The sequence below is a fragment of the Macaca fascicularis genome, chromosome 16 (assembly GCF_037993035.2).
Source record: "Macaca fascicularis isolate 582-1 chromosome 16, T2T-MFA8v1.1".
Lineage (NCBI taxonomy): Eukaryota > Metazoa > Chordata > Mammalia > Primates > Cercopithecidae > Macaca > Macaca fascicularis.
The window spans coordinates 45906719-45924917 of NC_088390.1; the positions used below are offsets into that span (position 1 = coordinate 45906719).

General features: G+C 53.9%; 1 protein-coding gene across 9 annotated transcripts in view; it reads left to right on the plus strand.

Annotated features, from left to right (window-relative positions):
• The first annotated feature begins 3623 nt into the window (after positions 1 to 3623).
• Positions 3624 to 18199, plus strand: part of TBX4 (T-box transcription factor 4) — a 32566-nt gene continuing 17990 nt past the window's right edge. For 2 of the 9 annotated variants that reach the window (XM_074019086.1, XM_074019088.1), the window contains exons 1-4: positions 4335 to 4490; positions 8345 to 9039; positions 9388 to 9482; positions 17649 to 17768. In XM_074019086.1, coding sequence (XP_073875187.1) covers positions 9460 to 9482; positions 17649 to 17768 — 143 coding nt within the window. In that variant the 5' untranslated portion in view covers positions 4335 to 4490; positions 8345 to 9039; positions 9388 to 9459. Of the gene's footprint in view, positions 3740 to 4334; positions 4491 to 6976; positions 7226 to 8344; positions 9040 to 9387; positions 9483 to 17648; positions 17769 to 18199 lie in introns of those variants that run through there. The other 7 variants (XM_015438386.4, XM_074019085.1, XM_074019089.1 and 4 more) reach the window with 5 other exon arrangements.

The window sequence follows — 18199 nt, forward strand, 5'->3', positions numbered from 1 at the left end:
TATTTTTCTTATTTATAAGAAGCAGGCTGGCACTGATTTACCTGCTCAATGATGCCATAAGGAACTCAGGCCCTTTCTTTTTTTCCTCGGATATTCTTAACACATTGACTTTCATCCTTCCGGCCTTAAGGTCTCTAGAGGGTAAGAACTTCAAGGATCTCATCTGCGGGGGAAAGGAAGACCACATCTTCCCCTTTATCAAGAAAGCAAAATATTTCCCACAACCTTTCTCCCCGCCAGTCTTCCGTTTAGGTCTCATTGGCCAACACTGGATTACATGGACAACTCTAGCTACAAGAGAGACTAGGAAAGCAGAGAACAGGATTTTCATAGACCAGTGGTTCTCAGCCTTGCCTGGAACTCCTGGGCTCAAGCTGTCCTCCTACCTCGGTTCCCTGAGTAGCTAGGACTTCAAGCGGCACCACCACGTCCAGCTTTGGCTCTACTAGCAAAGATTCTGACTCAGTTGGTCTGGGTTGGAGCTTGGCATTAGAATTTATTAAGTGCTCTAAAAACCTATTTTTTTTAATTGTAATTGCTTTTCACTACACTATGGTGCCAGCTCATCCTCCACCAAAAGGTCATCCTCAACCAAAGCCAACCCAGGCTCTAGGGAGCCACCCTACTGTGCTGACAGGCATCCCCCACTTATCCTGTAGCCCTTGCTATCTCTGAGACTGATTAGGTGATTAATTAGTCAGTTTGCAGGTCATTCATTAATGAATTTGCAGTTAGTGATGGGTTTGTCAAGCGGTTGGGTAACTAACAGAATGGTCAGTTGGCCTTTCCTCCTGTTTGTGTGTCTAACACATAGTAAGCATTTAATATTTCTTTGGATGAATGAATCCATAAAATAGAGAGAAAAATGGAGTTAATACAGTATCAAATGAGATGGCAGCTGTGAAACCACTTTGTAAATGGTAAAACACTGTACAGATACAACAATAAACATTTATATGAGAAACTACTTTTATTTTTTATTTTATGTATTATTATTTTTGAGACAGAGTCTCACTCTGTCACCCAGGTTGGAGTGCAATGGCACTATTTCGGCTCACCGAAACCTCTGCCTCCCAGGTTCAAGCTATTCCCCTGCCTCAGCCTCCCGAGCAGCTGGGACTACAGGCATGCCCCACCATGTCTGGCTAATTTTTGTATTTTTAGTAGAGACAGGGTTTCATTGTGTTGGCCAGGCTGGTCTCGAACTCCAGGCCTCAAGTGATCCTCCTGCCTTGGCCTCCCAAAGTCCTGGGATTATAGGCATGAGCCACTGTGCCTATAATCCCAGCTGAGAAACTACTTTTTAAAATTTAGGGCCAGGACAAAGTCTGTTCCTTCACCATTCACCAAAGAGTTACTGTTTCCACATTTCTGATCTAGAGAACTACCATGTTGCTCTGCTGCTCATAAGCCAGATTTTATTCTCAATTATAGCAACCTTGTTAGCACTTAGTGATAGCATATATGCTTACCCCTTTTTCCTTGATCCTAATGTGTTTTTCTACTTGTGTTTTTACGAGCTAATTTTGGTTATAAACCACCTCAAGCCTTTTGGGGAAAAGAGAAAAGTAGAATAAATTTTTAAAATACTTGGGAGCTAGCCTTTATCAACCATGCATTAATATAGGCAGTCCTCACAATAAGCTAGTAGGTTGATGTAATTATCCCCATTTTATATCAGCATTAAGGGACTTGCCCAAGGTCACATAGCTGCAAAATGGTGAGCCAGGAATCAGAGCCAGGTTTCAAAACCAAGGTGAGCCTGTTACCAAACCTGAGCACTTTCCCCCAAGCCAACTCAAATCAGTGTGACAGATGCGTGGTACAGTCAGTTATTTGTTTAGCTAGTTGAGGAGGGTTTTCATACTTTGAACTCCTCAAAGTAGTTTTGGAGAAAAAGAAAAATTGGTCTTTTCCTCTTCTACACAGGCTCTTTTTCAGCAAATACTATGCAGCATCCATTATAAGCTTTTCTATTACTTTACTTATGACTAAGAAGAAAAAGCGCTGCTAATTAAGCTGTGACACACCACTAACTATCAGATGCATCTCAGTTTCAGAGATATCAGAATGTGAAAAATTTGTGCCTTAGAGTCAGTTAAATGAGGTATTCCATTCTAATAACGGGGAATGTGCGTACAGAACCTCTCTCGTTTACTCACTTGCTGGCTGGTTTGCCCCTTCCTTTTCACTGCCAAAAGCTTACCTGTCCCTTTCATATCTCATTTCTCCACGTCATCATGAACCTGTTAATAATTTAGACTGCCTGCCATGAGTCTCCAGAAAGCCTTGCACTTGTAGGAAGGTTCCAGTCTAAGATTTTTTTTTTTTTTTAATTAAAGAACTATACTATAAGCTCTAAGTATGAACTTCATCCAATGACTGTCAACAAATTCTTTCCAGAGTCTGGCCTAACTCTGGTCTTCCCATAGTACCTGCTGATTCACTGCCCTCCCTGTTCACCATTCCGCACAGTAGTTGGTTGCTTAGTCTGTATACTATTTATTTGCAAGGGATTTCCCTACAGGCTGTTGGAGGGGTCATGGGAGGGGGCTTGCCAGCAGAAGCTGAAGCATGTCATCCAGGTCTCCCTAACACAGGAAACATGACTCCCAAGGCATCTCCTGAAAAATCAGGGCCTTCCCTTTCTCCATTCCAGGAGTCCACAGGATTGGGGAAAGATTCCACTTCTCCACTCCTCTCAGATATTATTTCTCCTCCCTGGTTTGAGACTCCGTGAGAGGAATGGTGATGGGGTGGTGGAATCTGGTACTGCAAGGGTGACAGGGACTTGAGCAGCGGCCCACTGTTGGGCTGGATTTCAGGCTCCTGACAGCAGCAGCGACTGGCTTTTCTGAGTTGGTGTTTTGCTTCCACCTTTGAGTGCGGGGTGGTAAAGGAGGCGTTGATGCTGGCTTTCCATTTCCTAGCATTAGAACAGGGACAGACCCATCCAGGAAAAGCATTTCCCTGTCCTCTTCCCTTCAAGCTGATTTTTGAGGTCAGAATCTGGAAAGGGACAGAGAGGACACAGGTGGAGGGAGGGATGCAGCCCATGCTAAGCACTAAGGGACCACTCTGGGGATCCTTATTGATGAGGATTCTGCAGCCTTTGCAGATGGGTGGGCAGGCCTGTTCCTGCCCCAGGATTCTGGGCGTGTGACAGGCCGGGAGCCTGGGGCACAGGCTGGGGTCCACATGGGTCTGTCTGCCAGTGGAAAGCCTGGGTCCTGTGGGAGGTACAGACAGACAGAGAGAAACAGAGGTAAGTGGAGACAGAGAGCTCAGAGGCTGGGCAGGGAGGTCTGGGCGCTGAGCAGGCCTCCCTTTCTGAGGCAGGAAGGACTGGGTGGCTCGGAGCAGGACGCTCCCCAGTCTCCACTTCCTAGCCTAGGGCAAGCATTGGGCTTCCTCTTCAGCTCTCCAGGATCTCAAGGAGCTGCCGCGGAATCCTGGCCCTGGGCCGCAGTTTCCCCAGGAGGCTCTGCCAAGCCTGGCACCTTGCAGCCCGGCCTGGGCTCTGTCAAGGCCCAAACCGGACTCGGCTCCAACTCAGAGGCCGGCCCAGCACTTCCCTGCCGCCGCCGCCCCGCACCCGGCCACCGGGCTTCCTCCCTGTCCTCACCCCTGACCTCCGCGGCCGACTTCGAGGCGCTCCAGGCCGGGTCCAGCGCCCGCGGCCCCCTGGGCCAGGACAAGGACGGCGGATGAGCAGAGGGGCTGTACCCAGGACCTGAAGGTGCGAGGCCGCGTGGTGGGCATGGTCGGGAAGCCGAGCGTGGGCCTGTGAGGCGCGTGTGCGCCTGCGACCTCCGGACCGGGGCTCCCAAATGAACGGCGCGCACGGCTGGGAGCGGGGCTCTGCGGGCGGGGAGCCCGCAGCCGGGGGTCCGTGGAGGCCGCTGCCTGGAAGCGGGCGCCGGCAGCGGGTAGCCAGGCCTGGTCGTGGGGCGCCCTAGTCTTCGGGCACGGCGGGGCCGGGCGAGCCCTCCTGGTTGTCGAGCCTCGGCTGAGCCGGGCTGCTCGCCCTTGCTTCCCGCCTCTCTAATCTAAACCATGCGGGGCTCCCAGCCCCTGCCCGGCTCTCGGGGCCCGAGGGCCAAGAGGAGGGCACTGGGCCGCGCAGTGGAGGAGCCGGCTGCTCGCGTGGGGCTCGGGGTCCTGGGGACCGCGACGCCGGGGAACCCTGGAGCCCCCCTCCCTGGGGGACAGCGGGCGCGAACTGATTGACAGCGGCGACGTCAGCGCGGAGGGGGGGCGGCCCCAGAGGGAGGGAGGGAGGGGGAGGGAGCTGAGGCCCCAAAGTGCAGCCTTGGAGATCAAGGGCCCGCTCCAGAGCCGGGATGTGTCCAGCCCCGAGGGCACGGCGGGCAGCTGGACCCTGACCCAGCGGCGCGGAGTCGGAGCCCCGGCCGTCCCGCGCTCCTCGGACCCGAACCTGCAGGGGACCTCGGGCCGCTGGCGCCTCCGCATGCGGCACCGCAATTAGGGTGAGTGTTGGTTCCAGCCGAGTGGGGACCAGCTGGGCGTGCGGGGCTGGGGCCACAGGGGCTCAGGGTTAGGCTGCGGGATCGGACAGGAGGAGAAGCTGGAAAGGGGCGAGTCTCGCGACCCAGAGAAGAACTTCAAGGGCGGTCAAAGTTGCAGGAAGGCGGCGCGAAGTGCCTTGGGTCGGGCCGCCGCCTCGGCCAGACACCCAGTTGTTGGGGCACGAGCCGTCCTCTCTGTGTAACGCGACGAATTGGGTCTAGGGACCCAAGAGCGTGGAAATATCGATAGCGCCAGCACCCTAAGAACAAGGCCGTGACAGGCGGAGCGGTGGCCTGGAAATTGGTGTTTGCAGAATATGCAAGGCCAAGGAAGAGGGCTCCGTACTGAAGCGAAAATTCATGTAGAAATGTGAGCGATCAGAACACTGGACTCAGAGCCTTTGATGCAAGACTAGTCAAAATTAAAACAAGGAACATTATATATAAATAATGATCGATGATTAAAGATTATTAGAATGTGAATAATTACCAAAGAAAGGGCTAATCGGCATAACTGATATAACACGTGAACTTTCAAATAATACAATCGTAGTAACTTTCAGAGTCAAGCTGAATCAAGTGAAAATAGTAATCACGATTTTTAAAAAGATTAAAGCAAAGTAATTCTAAATGGAGGAACAATGTAAGGACTGTTGTATTAAAGCCAATTGCACTAATATAACGTATAGTAATAGTGCAACAAATTACCAAACTGTTGGAAACTAGGAAACGAACTGTAGGAGAAAGATGAACAATGAAAATCCTATTAAGGGAAATATTATTAGTGGTAGTGATATAATAATATAATGTATTATTGATACTATAGCGAACTATTAAAACATATTAACTAAAATCTTAGGAGCAATAGTAATGTAAATAAAGACACATTAACAAGAATTGCTGGAGTAATATGACAATTTATGACCAATGTATTAATAGTCACAAGAACATTATAAATAATGGTTGAGTAATAAGAAGTATTGTACCAATGTGATGAAAAATAATCAGAGTATTAAGAGCTACAGCAATATTACAAAGTATGACAAAACAGCAAGAAGTAATGATGTGATGAAAAATTACTAGCGAGTTAAGATCTGTAACATTACAAATAATGACAAAGTAACAAGATACTGTCAGGGTGTGTTGAAGAATAATACCTGGAGTGTTATGAGCAAGCCTAACAAAACAAATTGTGGTTAGATAACAAGAAGTATTATAAGGATGTGAAGAAAATTAACATGAATTTTCAGAACAGTTATATGACAAGTTATGGTAAGCAAGAAGTTATTGAAATAGCGTGGCAAAGTATAAACAAAATGAAGAGCAAGCAACGGAAACGTATTAGGGATATAAAGCAAAAATTAAAAAATGATAATAGATTAACGTGACCTATTGTACACTATGTCAACTAGATATTGGTAATAGTATTATGAATGTGCCAGGCGACCCTGAAATGTGTCAGGAAAACAACAAATTTAGTAACAGTAAGCTAAGGAATCAAACCAGGACTTTAACCATACAGTATTAAAGATACAAAGGAGTAATAATCCACGCGATAGGATATTCTCAAAGTTCCAAAATACTACTGACCAAAATACTACTCTTATAATAAGGACAATTAAAATATTAAAAAACAGTACGAAATATTAACAATTCCCCTAGTGCAAGAAACATACCCCCAGTAACCTAAAAGTGAAAAGAAAAATGCTGTCGTCTTTGGAAAACGAGGCTACTGAAAGCAACAGACCCCATCGCAAAGGGAGCGGAGGCTGCGGCGCGGAGGAGTGGCTGTGAAAGACCAGCGCGGACCGCTACCCGTGGCTGAGTGCGGGACCCCGCGGTGTGGGCGGCCGAGCGCGCCCAAGCTCGAGGTCCGAGAGGACCGCGGGGACGGCGGCCCTGGGCCAGCCGGGTGGGGAAAAAAGGAAATTGGTGGGAAGGGGGCAAGCTGTCGCGAGGTCGGGATGTGGCTTCGTGGCGGAGAGAAAAGGAAGAGGCAAACCCTGAGCCTCGGAAGGAGAACACCGCGCAGGCCTCGTCCCTAGTCCGAGCTGTGGGGCCCGAGTCAGTGGACGCGGGCCGTGAACCAGCTCCTCACCCAGCAGGACTGAGCGGGTAGGACTGAGAGCGCAGGGCGCGAGCCGCAGGGCTCCGCTGCACGGCTCCGGGTGTGAGAGAGCCCAGCAGAGGACCCCTTGGCCATGCGGGCCAAGCGCGAGACGGCCCCTCCTTGCGACCCCGCAGGCCGCCACATCTGGGACCAGCCGATCGCTCGGTCGCTGGCTCCGATCCCGCCGGGGTCCTAGGTATAGTTGGACCCAGCGCGCTGGCCAGAGTGGGCAGCTACCCTATTGGGGCAGCGTCCCCCTGTGTGGGGACTCCTGGGTTTCCGAGGCTCGGCCCCGCGTTCGCACGTGGCCCGAGGCGGGTGCTGGCGCTGGCCATGTCCAGCAAGTCTCACTCTCTGCAGGTTGTGGCCGAAGACCGGCCCGCCTGTCAGCCTTATCTTTATGGGTTTTTCCCAACCCGGAGTGGCCCCGGCCCCTTTTTATCTCCTCGGTTGCACTTGGCTTGTTTACTTTGCGAGGCCCTGGGAGTCGAAGTCTGAGCCCGGGATGAGGAGGCCTCTGAACAGGATGGGCGAGAGGCCTGAGCCCGGGGATGCTCCAGGAGGGCCCGGGGAGAACGGGAAGAAGGTAGGAAGAGAAAGGCGGAGCATTCCACCTCAAGAGGGACTGCCAGACCTACAGAAAGCCCCGCTGGAGCGCCCAGGTCCAGCAGGATGGGGAAGAGCGGGGAGGTAGAAAGGCGAAGCGGAGCAAGCCGGGCACACCCCTAAGGGATGCTTCGGGCAGGGAGCAGCCATCTGCCTAGGCGAGAGAATCAGCCAAGACACCCGAAGAAATGTAGCTGTGCCAGGCAGGGCTAAGAGGTTCCTGTGAATGGGCCCAGCCTACTGGCCTGGTCCTTCACTGGGAAGAGTGTGGGTCTTTAGGCCCAAAGCAGAGCCCTGTGGCGCTAAAGTGTGCCTGAGTGAGCCTGTGAATTTGAACCCGAGCGCCAGGCAGGGGAGGCCTGGGCGGAGGGCAGAACCTGATCAGTCGCCCAGGAGAGTGTGGCTGCTCAGGCGGGTGGGATGCTGTGTGAGGGGCTGTGTTTCGGTGTGAGCATGTCTGTGCCAGAATGGGAAGAGGATGTGTGTGGACGGGGACTGTGTTGGAGTGAAAGCCTTTGGTTCAGGAAGTCTCTACCTCAGTGCTGTCTGAGGGGTTGGGTGAGGGCAGATGGGTGAGCTGGGCCTGAGGGCACGAGGACCTCTCTGCACACAGGTGTGGAGCTCTAGGAGCCTGGGCCCTACCCTCCAGCCTGGCTCTCCTTTCCTGCATGGCCAGGAAGTGTCCTGGTTGTCCTGGGCCCACAGAGAGGCCTGGACCCCAGTTATTGGAGAACAACCGAGAAGACCCAGGCCTCAGGCTCCACTGGAGCCCAGTAGGAGGGAGGGACTCGGGGTGCAGCTGTGGCAATGCCGAGAGGGCGGTCCCTCCGCTAGACCTACTCATCACAGAACCCCACACCCAGGGGCAGGCAGACATTGAACTGCCGCAGACCCTCCCAGGTCCACAGCCTGAAGGGAGGAGGCGAGGGACCTGCCCTCCTTGCGGGCTCCCTCCTCCAGCTCAGGAGGGGGCGGGGTCCACGTGCTCCAGGGCGGCCTCCGCGCCCCGCACGAAGTCCCGGGATCGGCTGGAGAGGGCTGCGGGGCCTCTGGCGAGTGTGGACCTGGGCGAGTGATTCGTTGTGTGCTGTGCCCGCAGGAGATGCTGCAGGATAAGGGCCTGTCCGAGAGCGAGGAGGCCTTCCGGGCCCCGGGCCCAGTGCTCGGCGAGGCCAGCGCAGCCAACGCCCCCGAGCCCGCGCTGGCAGCGCCCGGCCTCAGCGGAGCCGCGCTAGGCAGCACCCCTGGCCCTGGGGCCGACGTCGCCGCCGCCGCCGCGGAGCAGGTAGGGCTGCGCCAGCCGTCGGGTAGAAGTCGGGCGTCGGTCTGTCTGCGGGGTCGCCTGTGTCCGTCATTCCGTCCGATCATCGACAGGACTCGCTTTCAGGGGGACCTGGCTACGTTCAGGACGGTCTGCCTGTTAGTTCTCCACTGAACAGGGCTCGTTTTATCTGCTTTCTGGGTCCTTCTCCACTTTGAGCCCTCGGGGTTACTGTGGGACAAGCAAGAGTTAGAGCTAGAGATAGAGGAAAGGGGCAGTAAGAACGAAGGAGACCCCCGGAGCATCGGAGCGAGCCTTGACCAAGTGTCCAGCTCCAACAACCCGTAGAGGGCCTGGGACCGAACGGCGGGCAAGAGAAGGCGACCCCGCCGGTGCGCACGGGAGCCGCTGCGGGGCTCCAAGGCCCCTGGGACGTCGTCGAGGGCTTCACAGTGATAATCGGACGATCACAGCGCGCGGGATGCCGCCTGGGGATCTGTGTGCACTATCTGCAGGCGCGCACCTGGCCGAGGGTGCGTGCACCTCTCCCTGTCTGTGTCTGCCCGGGGAGCCTGTGGTGATGGCCCGCCACGGAAATGTTCATGAGTGTGCAAGAGTGTCGTCTAACCTGCGCTGGCCACTATGTGTGTCCTCTGCGGGTTCTTCCGTAGGTGCAGCTTCAAAGGAGGGAGTTTTAGCCACCGATTATTTCTTTTAAATTCACGAATAGTTCAAAATCATTCTGTGAAACGAAATCTGGAGCCGTGGGCTCCGGGCAGGCAGGGTTCAGCACAACTCTTCGGGTCTGGTTCATCTTTCCTCAGGCTCCGCGTGGAGCCCTGGGCCAGGCAGACACAAGTTTCTCTCCCTCCCATCCCCAGACCATCGAGAACATCAAGGTGGGGCTGCATGAGAAGGAGCTCTGGAAGAAGTTCCACGAGGCCGGCACCGAGATGATCATCACCAAGGCGGGCAGGTCAGCGCTGCGAGATTTACTTCCGGGGATGGCGGTGGAGAGCAATGGGGACCGGGGGGTCCCTTAGAAGTCCTCTCGGCCCCAGCCTGGTGGCCTGTGGGAGTCCTCTCTGCCTCCTCGGGCCTCAGTGCCACCTCCCGCCGCAGCTTGGGACTGGGCCGCCAAAGCCCGCAGGGGGCCACCGCAGCCGCCCGGGGCTTGCGGGAAAGACCGAGGGGGAGGGGCAGCGCTATGCAAATGAATCCAAACGGGGATCGCGACGCCCAGAGTCCCAGCTCCAGCACTTTTGGCCCCCTGGGGGGGCTACTCTGCTCTCCTTTCTTTGAGGACCTGAGGAAGTTTCTCAGGAATGCATTGATTGCGGACCCAGAGATGCCTCTCAGCAGATGGGGAGAGGAAACTAGACTATGCCCTTCGGTTTTCATACATTTTCGTGAGTGACTCGAACCCCAAGTTTCTCATCCCAGGGGCACCGCTCTTCTGTTTCCATCCCCATCTCCGGCCAACGGGAAAGCACCACGTTGGGCTCCCTGTGTGTTGGGGGAGAGGCTCTCGGTGGCTGCCAGAAAAGGATGATTTATAAAGTGGAAACATCTTTAAAATGCGCTGGTGTCTGTGGGAGAGAACAGGGAGGAGAGGATGAGAGGAGGAAGACTCACAGGGGGTTGAGTGAGAGATTCACTGGGGCTGGTGGGGAGGGGGCAGGAGTGTGGAGGAGAGCGGTTATCAGGTGAAGGCGGATTGCTGTAGACAGAGACGCTGGCAAGTTCAGGTTCAGGAACTCCCTCCCCACCCACTCTGTCCCCTCCACATACACACACTTGATTTCGGTCCCTTGGGACAGATTAGGTGTGAAAATGTCCCTTTGCCAGGATGTGTCTCATAATTGAGATTTTGAAGGAATAAGATGATGAAGCCTCGAGTGCCAGGAATTGGGAGTCAGAACACAGTGGGTGAGGGATCCAGTTCCAACTCAGCTACTTTCATCTGTGCAACCTCAGACAAGGTACTTAAGGGTCTCTGCTTAAGTACTCTCCCCACTCCATCTGTAGAAGACCAGGTCTTGCCTCATACATTGTATGTAAAGCACTGAGTTCCTGTCACGTGCAAGCACACAAGAAGTGCTAGTGAATAACATTAGCAATAATTAGAGAAGTGTCTGGCATCCCACTCAGTATTTTCTTCTACTTTTTAGAGAACTCAGCTCTGCTGAACCGCTTAGGGAGTGATAGACTATTCAAAGGAAACAAAAAGTCGGTTGGTTTGCTGTGTGTAGTGTGTGGGGTGCTGTGGTCCTTCCTGACTCTGCTCACTGGCAGGCCTTATAAAATTTCCTTTATTTTGTTGAGGGTGGAGGTCTGGGCACTTGGCCACCCTCAGGTCTTAGCCAGGGAGGTGGCATCACCACTCAGGGCCTCTATCAGGGAGAAAGTAGGTTTATTTTAGGGCCTGCGCTTGCTGCATTTTGGGGATGGAGACAGGGAAGGAAGACTCATGAAGGGGCTGGCAGAGGTGCCACATGGAGTAGGCATTGAGGACAGTGGAATCCAGGTGTCACAAGCCCTGCCTCTTTCTGGCTGAGTGCACTTGGGCAAGTCACAGTCTCCTTGTAGCTCAGTGGTGTCAGGGAAATGGTGACCGTAGACCTATCTGCTGTCCTTTCCTTTTCTATCACCGTGAGACTCAAACCAGGGAATCACATGGATGATGGTTGGTAAATGGGTAATCCACTTGGTCAAGTGTGAAGGGGAATGGGGCTATTCCTTGTGCCTGCTGGTGAGGAAAGAAGGTAACAAAGAGAAAGGTTCAGAACTTCCATTTTTAGGCAGCAGAAATAACCTTGTCTCTTGAAAATAACTGGTCAGCATGTTCTCCGGGCATGTCTGGCCTCTGGCATTTTAAACAAAAGGCATTTTATGGTTTTCCTCAGTGGTGTTTCCTGCATCTGCATAGGTCCTCCTCCTCCCTCTCCCAACACATACACTTATACATACACTTCCAGAGGTGGCCAGCTTCAGGTAGATGTTTGTGCTTGATCCTAGTTGAGGCTTAGAGATGGACCTTAGGGAATTATGATAATATTTTTAAAATGGCTGTGATGATGTTGGCCAATTATGGATCCATCACAGCCTTTCACTTCTCTGGCAGAAACTTATCCTTGCATTGGGTCTGGTTCTTAAGAAAATCACTAGTCTCATGCCCCCAACCCCTCACCCCTCACAGACCCCATTTCCTCCTTCATAGCTGCCCCCTCCTTCAGCAACCACTGTATTGCTCTGATTTACTCTGATTTACTTTACTGAGATGCGGTTCTTCAACATCCTGTCCAGTGCCTCTCCCCGCTCCCCAAATTCTGTGTGCCTCTACTGGAACCCTTCTTGGTACACTTCCATTTGTCAGTCTGGGCCTTGCTGCTAAACCTGGAATCATAGCTTCCTAGATGGCTAGAGCTGGAGGAGAACCAAGAGAACATACACCAAACTCCAGAGAAGGGAAGTGAGGCAGTTACCAGGTCTACACAGGGAAACAGATGAGGCACCCCACCCCCAGAACACAACCCCTACTTTGATAAGTTCCCTTGATTGCTTTTTTACGGGGTCCTATTCAGTGTGGATTGTGGCTCTGCCCTAGAGACCCTGGCTGATTAGGGACATGATAACTGCCATCTGGCTGGGCAGGAGCAGGCCCTGGAGGAGGGGAGCCAGAATGCTCTCAAGCCAGGTTGAGTTCTCGGGTCACAAGTTTTCTTCCTACCTTCGCCCTTTGGGTCCTTGAGAGTCTTGAAGGTCAACGGAGAGAAGAATCCCTCTCACTGGATAGTGACTTTGAACTGCCAAACAATTTGGCCTGGTGGATAAAATGCCCACCACGGTGGGAGCCACCAGTTTCTGAATACTCAGCAACCTCCATGTCAGGTGTGAAATGGGGGACACAGCCCTCCACAGCCTGTCTCAGTCTCTTGGATCTCTGTGTCCAGAGGGTTCATGCTGATAACCGCAGACAGCGGATCCCTCTCTTGGCCTCCCCACATCCCTGCCAAGCTTGATACATGTGAGAAACTGCATTTTCTCCCAAACATAGATAAAAGTGAGCTCCACAAAAAAATTCAAATATAAACCTCCCCGAAATGAAAATTGCCTAACCATCTCACTGCCCTACTCCTAGGTCATGGTTTTGCCACCAGATAAATCTCCACTATCAGCCTTCATAGCCTGTTGAGTTCAATGTTGCTTGTGTTAGTGACAGTGAATTTGCGTTTGAAAAATGAACTACCGATGAGAACTCCTGTTGAACCTGTATTGTTTGTTATTCTGAGGCAAGGATTTGGCCCGGCTTAATCCGGGGCTTCAAAGCCAATTGCCCTCACTCTGTATACAGAGCGTCAGAGCCCAGTGGCGTGGATGATAAGAGAAGTAAGGGTTGAAGACACTGGGAAAGTGGGTTGGGGAGAGAGTGCTTTGATCTCTTTTTAAAGTATTTTCTGAAAGCAAAAGTCTATCAGAAGGAAGTGCCTTAAAAAAAAATCTGAGAGAAGCAACTGATCTTCCAAAACAACATCCATTCCACACACTCTCACCCCTGCCCCTCCCTCAGGGAAAAGATTTCTTAAATATGCTTTGGGTGAATTAGAAAACTGTGTGTGTATGCCTCTGTGTATGTGTGTGTGAAATGTGGAAATCGATTTATTAGCTTCAAAATCAACTCACTTGGCTATAAAAGGCTTGGTCTCAGTGTAGGTGGCACCAGCAGCCCCACTCCTAACCCCAGCCTTGGACGCTGGGCCCTGGGCTCTGGGCTCTTCCCTGCACACCTAGGATTCCTCCTGAAGAGTGCCCGCCCCCACCCTCACATCAGGATTGGAGAAACAAAGGGTTTTCAGGGGACCCCTGCCGTTTTACTGCTGTAGGGTTCTTTTCAGACTCTGGGCTCCAAGGCGCCTGTGTATGTGTACACACATATATAATTTTTAACCTAAATGTATTGAAGTGGAACATTCCTACAGAAGAGTCCACGCGTCTTAAGGATGCAGCTTTACAGACTTGCACAAAATGAACACACTCGTGTAACCTTCATCCAGATAAAGAAATAGATCATCACCACCACCGCCCCAGAATCCTTGTGTGCCTACCCAGTCAGCGCCATCCCCACCCTTGAAACCACTCTCTAGACTTCTGACCCCTTCCGGCTGGTGTTCCCCTACATTAAGGGAGGGTCCGTGTAGCTGTTACTGGAGTCCCCAGGGACCTCCGAGAAAGTCGGGGCTGCAGAGGGGTTGGGGATTGGGGGACCCTCCAGGTGGAGAGAATCTAGGGGTATCCGGTAGTCTCTGTCCCTCTCCCCAGGAAGGGCGCTGCGAATAAGCGCCTTGAATTTGGCCACCGCTTTGGCCGGGGAGCTCCCGGGGCTCTCGGAGCGCAGCTAGAACTTGCGTGTTCCCTCTCAGCAGTGAGTTCGCAGTTGTGGGTTTGTTGCCAGAATAAAAAAAGCCCCAAACCCTTGCCCCGCGCCCCGCACGCCTCCAACACCGAGAAATGTCCGAGGAAGCTTATCTTAGCAGTTCATTCTAAAGCCATTTCCGAGTATGAATAGATAAAGGCTCCAGCCCCGCACCCTTTCAGAGCCTGTTTCATGATCAGAGGAGAAGCCCCGGGCTTTCATCTCCTCCCGGGCCGGCGAGCAGGCGGCTTGTTTATTCCCCTGGCGGAGCCGTTTCCGCGTGTGCCGGGGGGAGCCCCCATCTGTCTAGGGGCGCGGGATCCCGACGGGGCGCGGGGAACTAGGAGAGCATGGAGACGGCGCTTGGGGCGCGGAGAGAAGGTGCCGGGCAAGTGGAAAGGGTGCCGAGGGGCTGAGAAGAGGGAGGGACTCCGGAGGACGGGGTGGGAGCAGGGAGAGGGTGGGGGGCGTAGAGAGAGGGTGCAGGGAGGGGAGCGGAGGAACGCGCAGGGAGAGGGCTCGCCGGGGCGGACCCAGAGGTAGAGCGCAGAGTGTCGGGGACAGGCGGGCGTCACCGCCAGCGCTGGTGGCAGGGCCTGTGTGGAGACAGGCGGCACCCGCAGTGCTTTCCTTCTTGGTCACCTCCCCCACCCCAACACACAAACAGGGAGGCGTTGCTTTCCACCGTAGGGTGTTGGTTTTCAGGTACATTCTATGCCATAAATCACAGAAACAATTTACGTCTCACTCCATCATTTCAAACCTTTCATTAGAGAGGCAGAGCTCATAGGAAGTCACAGCTCCCAAACCCAGCCTGGCCTCTGTCGCCTTAGGCATGACACGCTGGTGAACACCCCCAAGTCAGGCATCTAGGCACCAACTTTAGTCCCTTCAGGAACCCAAGGGCAGATGCCCATGAGGCCTTGAATTCTCCCCTCGACCTGGGCAGGAAGCCGATGGAGGGGACAGAGAGGGCCTCACCTTCACAGGCAGCCCTTCCCCAACCCTGGGTGGACCCTTCCTCCTTCTGGAGCCACCTAGGCAGGGAAATGATAGTGCTTAGGGCCCCCCACTCCACCCCAGAGTGGGTTCTGCATGGCTCAGAAGCAGTCCCCCAACTGGACCCTGCCAAGACCAGGCAATGGAACTGCCTGAGGCAGTTCAGCCCCGAGCAGAGGGCTTTTGAACTCCTCATTCAGACCAGACATCCTAGTCCTTCAGCTCCTGAGCGCTGATGCCTTAGATAGAGGGGAACTGGTGGGCAGGGCACCCGAGGCTGGGAGGTACTCCCCCTTCCTGCACGGATGCCACATCTCCTTATCAGTCAGGAATCTGGCCTATGATCAGCTTCCAGGAGGGGCCAGGTCCTAAGACACCAGCTGGGGCTGCAGAGAGCAGCCTCCTCAAAGGCCTTGCCGAAAGCACTCAGTCAGTGTCAGCCTGGCCTCCTGAGCTGTGGAGATGAAGCCCAGCAGGGAGAAGGAGAGGGGAAGGCCAGGGCCCCTTAGCCTCCTCTCAGCCTAGGCTATGATGCCTGCCAAAGTGGCAGAGAGCCCTTCGCTCCCAGCCCCCTGTGTGGACACTGGCCCTGGAGGGAAGCCATGGCTGCCCTCTACTGTTGCCACCTGGAATGATGACAGGAGACAAGCTGAGTGCAGGGCCCCGGTGCCAGGCCAGCCCAAGTATGGCCAGAACTGCCCCATTTTGTGGCTGTTTCTGTGGCAGTTACAAAATGGTGGCCTGGAGGGAGCAGGATTCTTGGCCTCACCCCACGGAAGGGGGAGGCGAGGCAGCTGCTGCCCTTCCTGCTTCAGCTGTAGGCCCACCAGGAGAGAGGCAGGGCCGGGAAAGGGTGGTGCAAGCTCCAGCTGCGCCCCCAGGCCCCATAGCGGGGCTGGTAAGTGGGAGGCAGGGTTGGGTTCCTGAGCCCCTCACTTCCCCCATTCCTGGAGAGGGGGCGGGGTGGACATTTGAAAATGCTTTCAATTGACATCTGAGACAAATTCTTCCACACAGTTTATAAGTCCCTAGACTTGCAGCTAGAACTTCCCTCCTCCCTCCAGGCACGCACACATCCACACATGCGCACTCGCACACCCGCTCACATGTGCCTGGGCACACACACCCCACATCCCCACCTCCCCGTCCTGCGGTGCTTGCACAGGCCTCTCCTCCAGCAAGAGAGGGGCACAGGTGGGGCTGGGCGGGGCGTGGGCTGGCAAGGAAGTGAACCCTCTGCCTCAGTCGGGGTCCTGGCCTGGGCTTAGGGCCTGCCAGCTTATAGAGTCCTTGATCCTTTCTGGAAGCCCTGTCCTGTCCAGGTAAGCTGGTGCCCCTGGTGACAAAATAGGGGCCTCTGATAATCTGTTTGTGGCATCTTGGATAGCTTCTCCAGGGTCCCATACTGTCTTGGGTTAGTAAGAGGCAGAGAACCACCTGCTGGTTGTCCCAGAGTGGACCAGCCAGGCAGTGGCACAGCTCAGTGGCGCTTAGTGTCTTTATTGTGTCTTCAGCTGGGTTTGGATCCTGTTTCTCTTGGGGTACACCTTGTGGGAGATCAGCTGGGGGTGGGGGATGGAGTCTGAGGAGGATGGTGAGGAAGTTCCGTTCTTCCCTCTGCTGAAGTCGGGGACCTAGTGACCAGGGGAGGGAGCTGTGCCCAGCGCGTTTGTGTATGCACTGTGCTGTTGTGTGTGCGTATGTGCTGAGGGGTGTGCGGAAGCCCCCTCTGGAATGTGCCCTGAACCTCAAGGCCCTGGACAGCCTCAGCATGGGCTGCAGGAAATGGCAAACTTTCTGGGTTTTGGTGAACCCATTTTCATAGAAGTAGGTCATACCACTTCTCCATTTACTTTGCTGAGGGTGCAGTGCAGCAGGGGTCTGTGGTCATTCACGCAGCAATCTATGAGATAGGTGGTAATGTTATCCTTGTTTTAGATATAAGGAAACCAAGGCACAGAGAGGTTCAAGTAAGTTGCCTAAGGCTTGTCAATGGGGTCCAGGCTGTGACCATGGCAAGTGGTTTCAGAATCCCTGCCCTCTCTTATCCATGAGGCTCCTGGACCGACTTTCCCCTGATACTCAGGGTGCACAGGTCCGGGTGAGGTGTTCACAGGGAGAAATACCCCTGACAGATACACCGGAAGAACCCAAACCTAGCAGGGTTTTGGACGGCAGTCTCCTGTTTTCCCGCGAGCTGGTTTTAGGCCTAAAGGTTTCCACAGAGGCATGACTCAGAGGAGGCAGCCCATTATTTGTGGAAGTAGATGATGGGGGTTTCCGGCCCCCTATAATTGCACCCCAGAACTTCAGTTGTGTCTGGGCTGGCAAAGGACAGGAGGGAAATTAAGGCAGCAAGGTTGGCGTCAGAATCTGCTCCCACAATCCTGACTGGGGTCTCTGTGCTTCAGCTGCTTACAGGCACTAGCCCCAAGTCTTAGGGGATCATGGGGGAGGGGATAAGTGAATTTGGGAAATGGGGTAAACTCTCCTCCTAGACACAGACTGAGAGCTGCAGGGGCTCAGAGACAGCAGCCAGTGCCACCTTTTCCCTTTGCAGCGCGGGCAGAGGGGGAAGTGAGTTGCGCAGATCACACAGCTGTGACCAATGCTAGGATCGCTGGCCAAAAGGGCAGCACCTGTTAGTGGCCTTCTGCCCCCTTGCTCACTTTGTTCCACCTCTCCTGGTGCTCTGTCCACATGCTCCGCCTCACCCCTCGGCTCCCCCAGGAGGATGTTCCCCAGCTACAAGGTAAAAGTCACAGGCATGAACCCCAAAACCAAGTACATCTTGCTGATTGACATCGTCCCCGCCGATGACCATCGCTACAAGTTCTGTGACAACAAATGGTAAGTGGCCCCTCACCGCATGGCCCACCTTCCCTCAACTGCCCACTTGCCGCACGCCCCCACCTAGTGTTTTGTCTGGGGGATTTCTTAGCTACCTGAGTGACTGCCCAGGTCTGCAGGCTGGAGTTCACTGCCTGGAACTGGCCTTGCAGAGGCTGAGGTGGTCAGCGAATGTCTGCATGCCTGCTGCAGGTGGGGCTGGGGTTGGGCTGAAAACCAGCTGCATGTTTGGGAGTTGGTGGATTGCCAGGGTCTGTACTCTCCTTACGGCCATGGACAGTCAGGACCTGGTGACTATGCTGTCAGGTGACAGACAAATCATTAACACTGGCCAGATTTAGACTCTGTGAGTGCTTCACTGTGGGGAAGATGGAAGCAGTTCTCTTGGGGACTTTAAGAGCAGGGCCATTACCTGGTGTGTGGAGGCACTC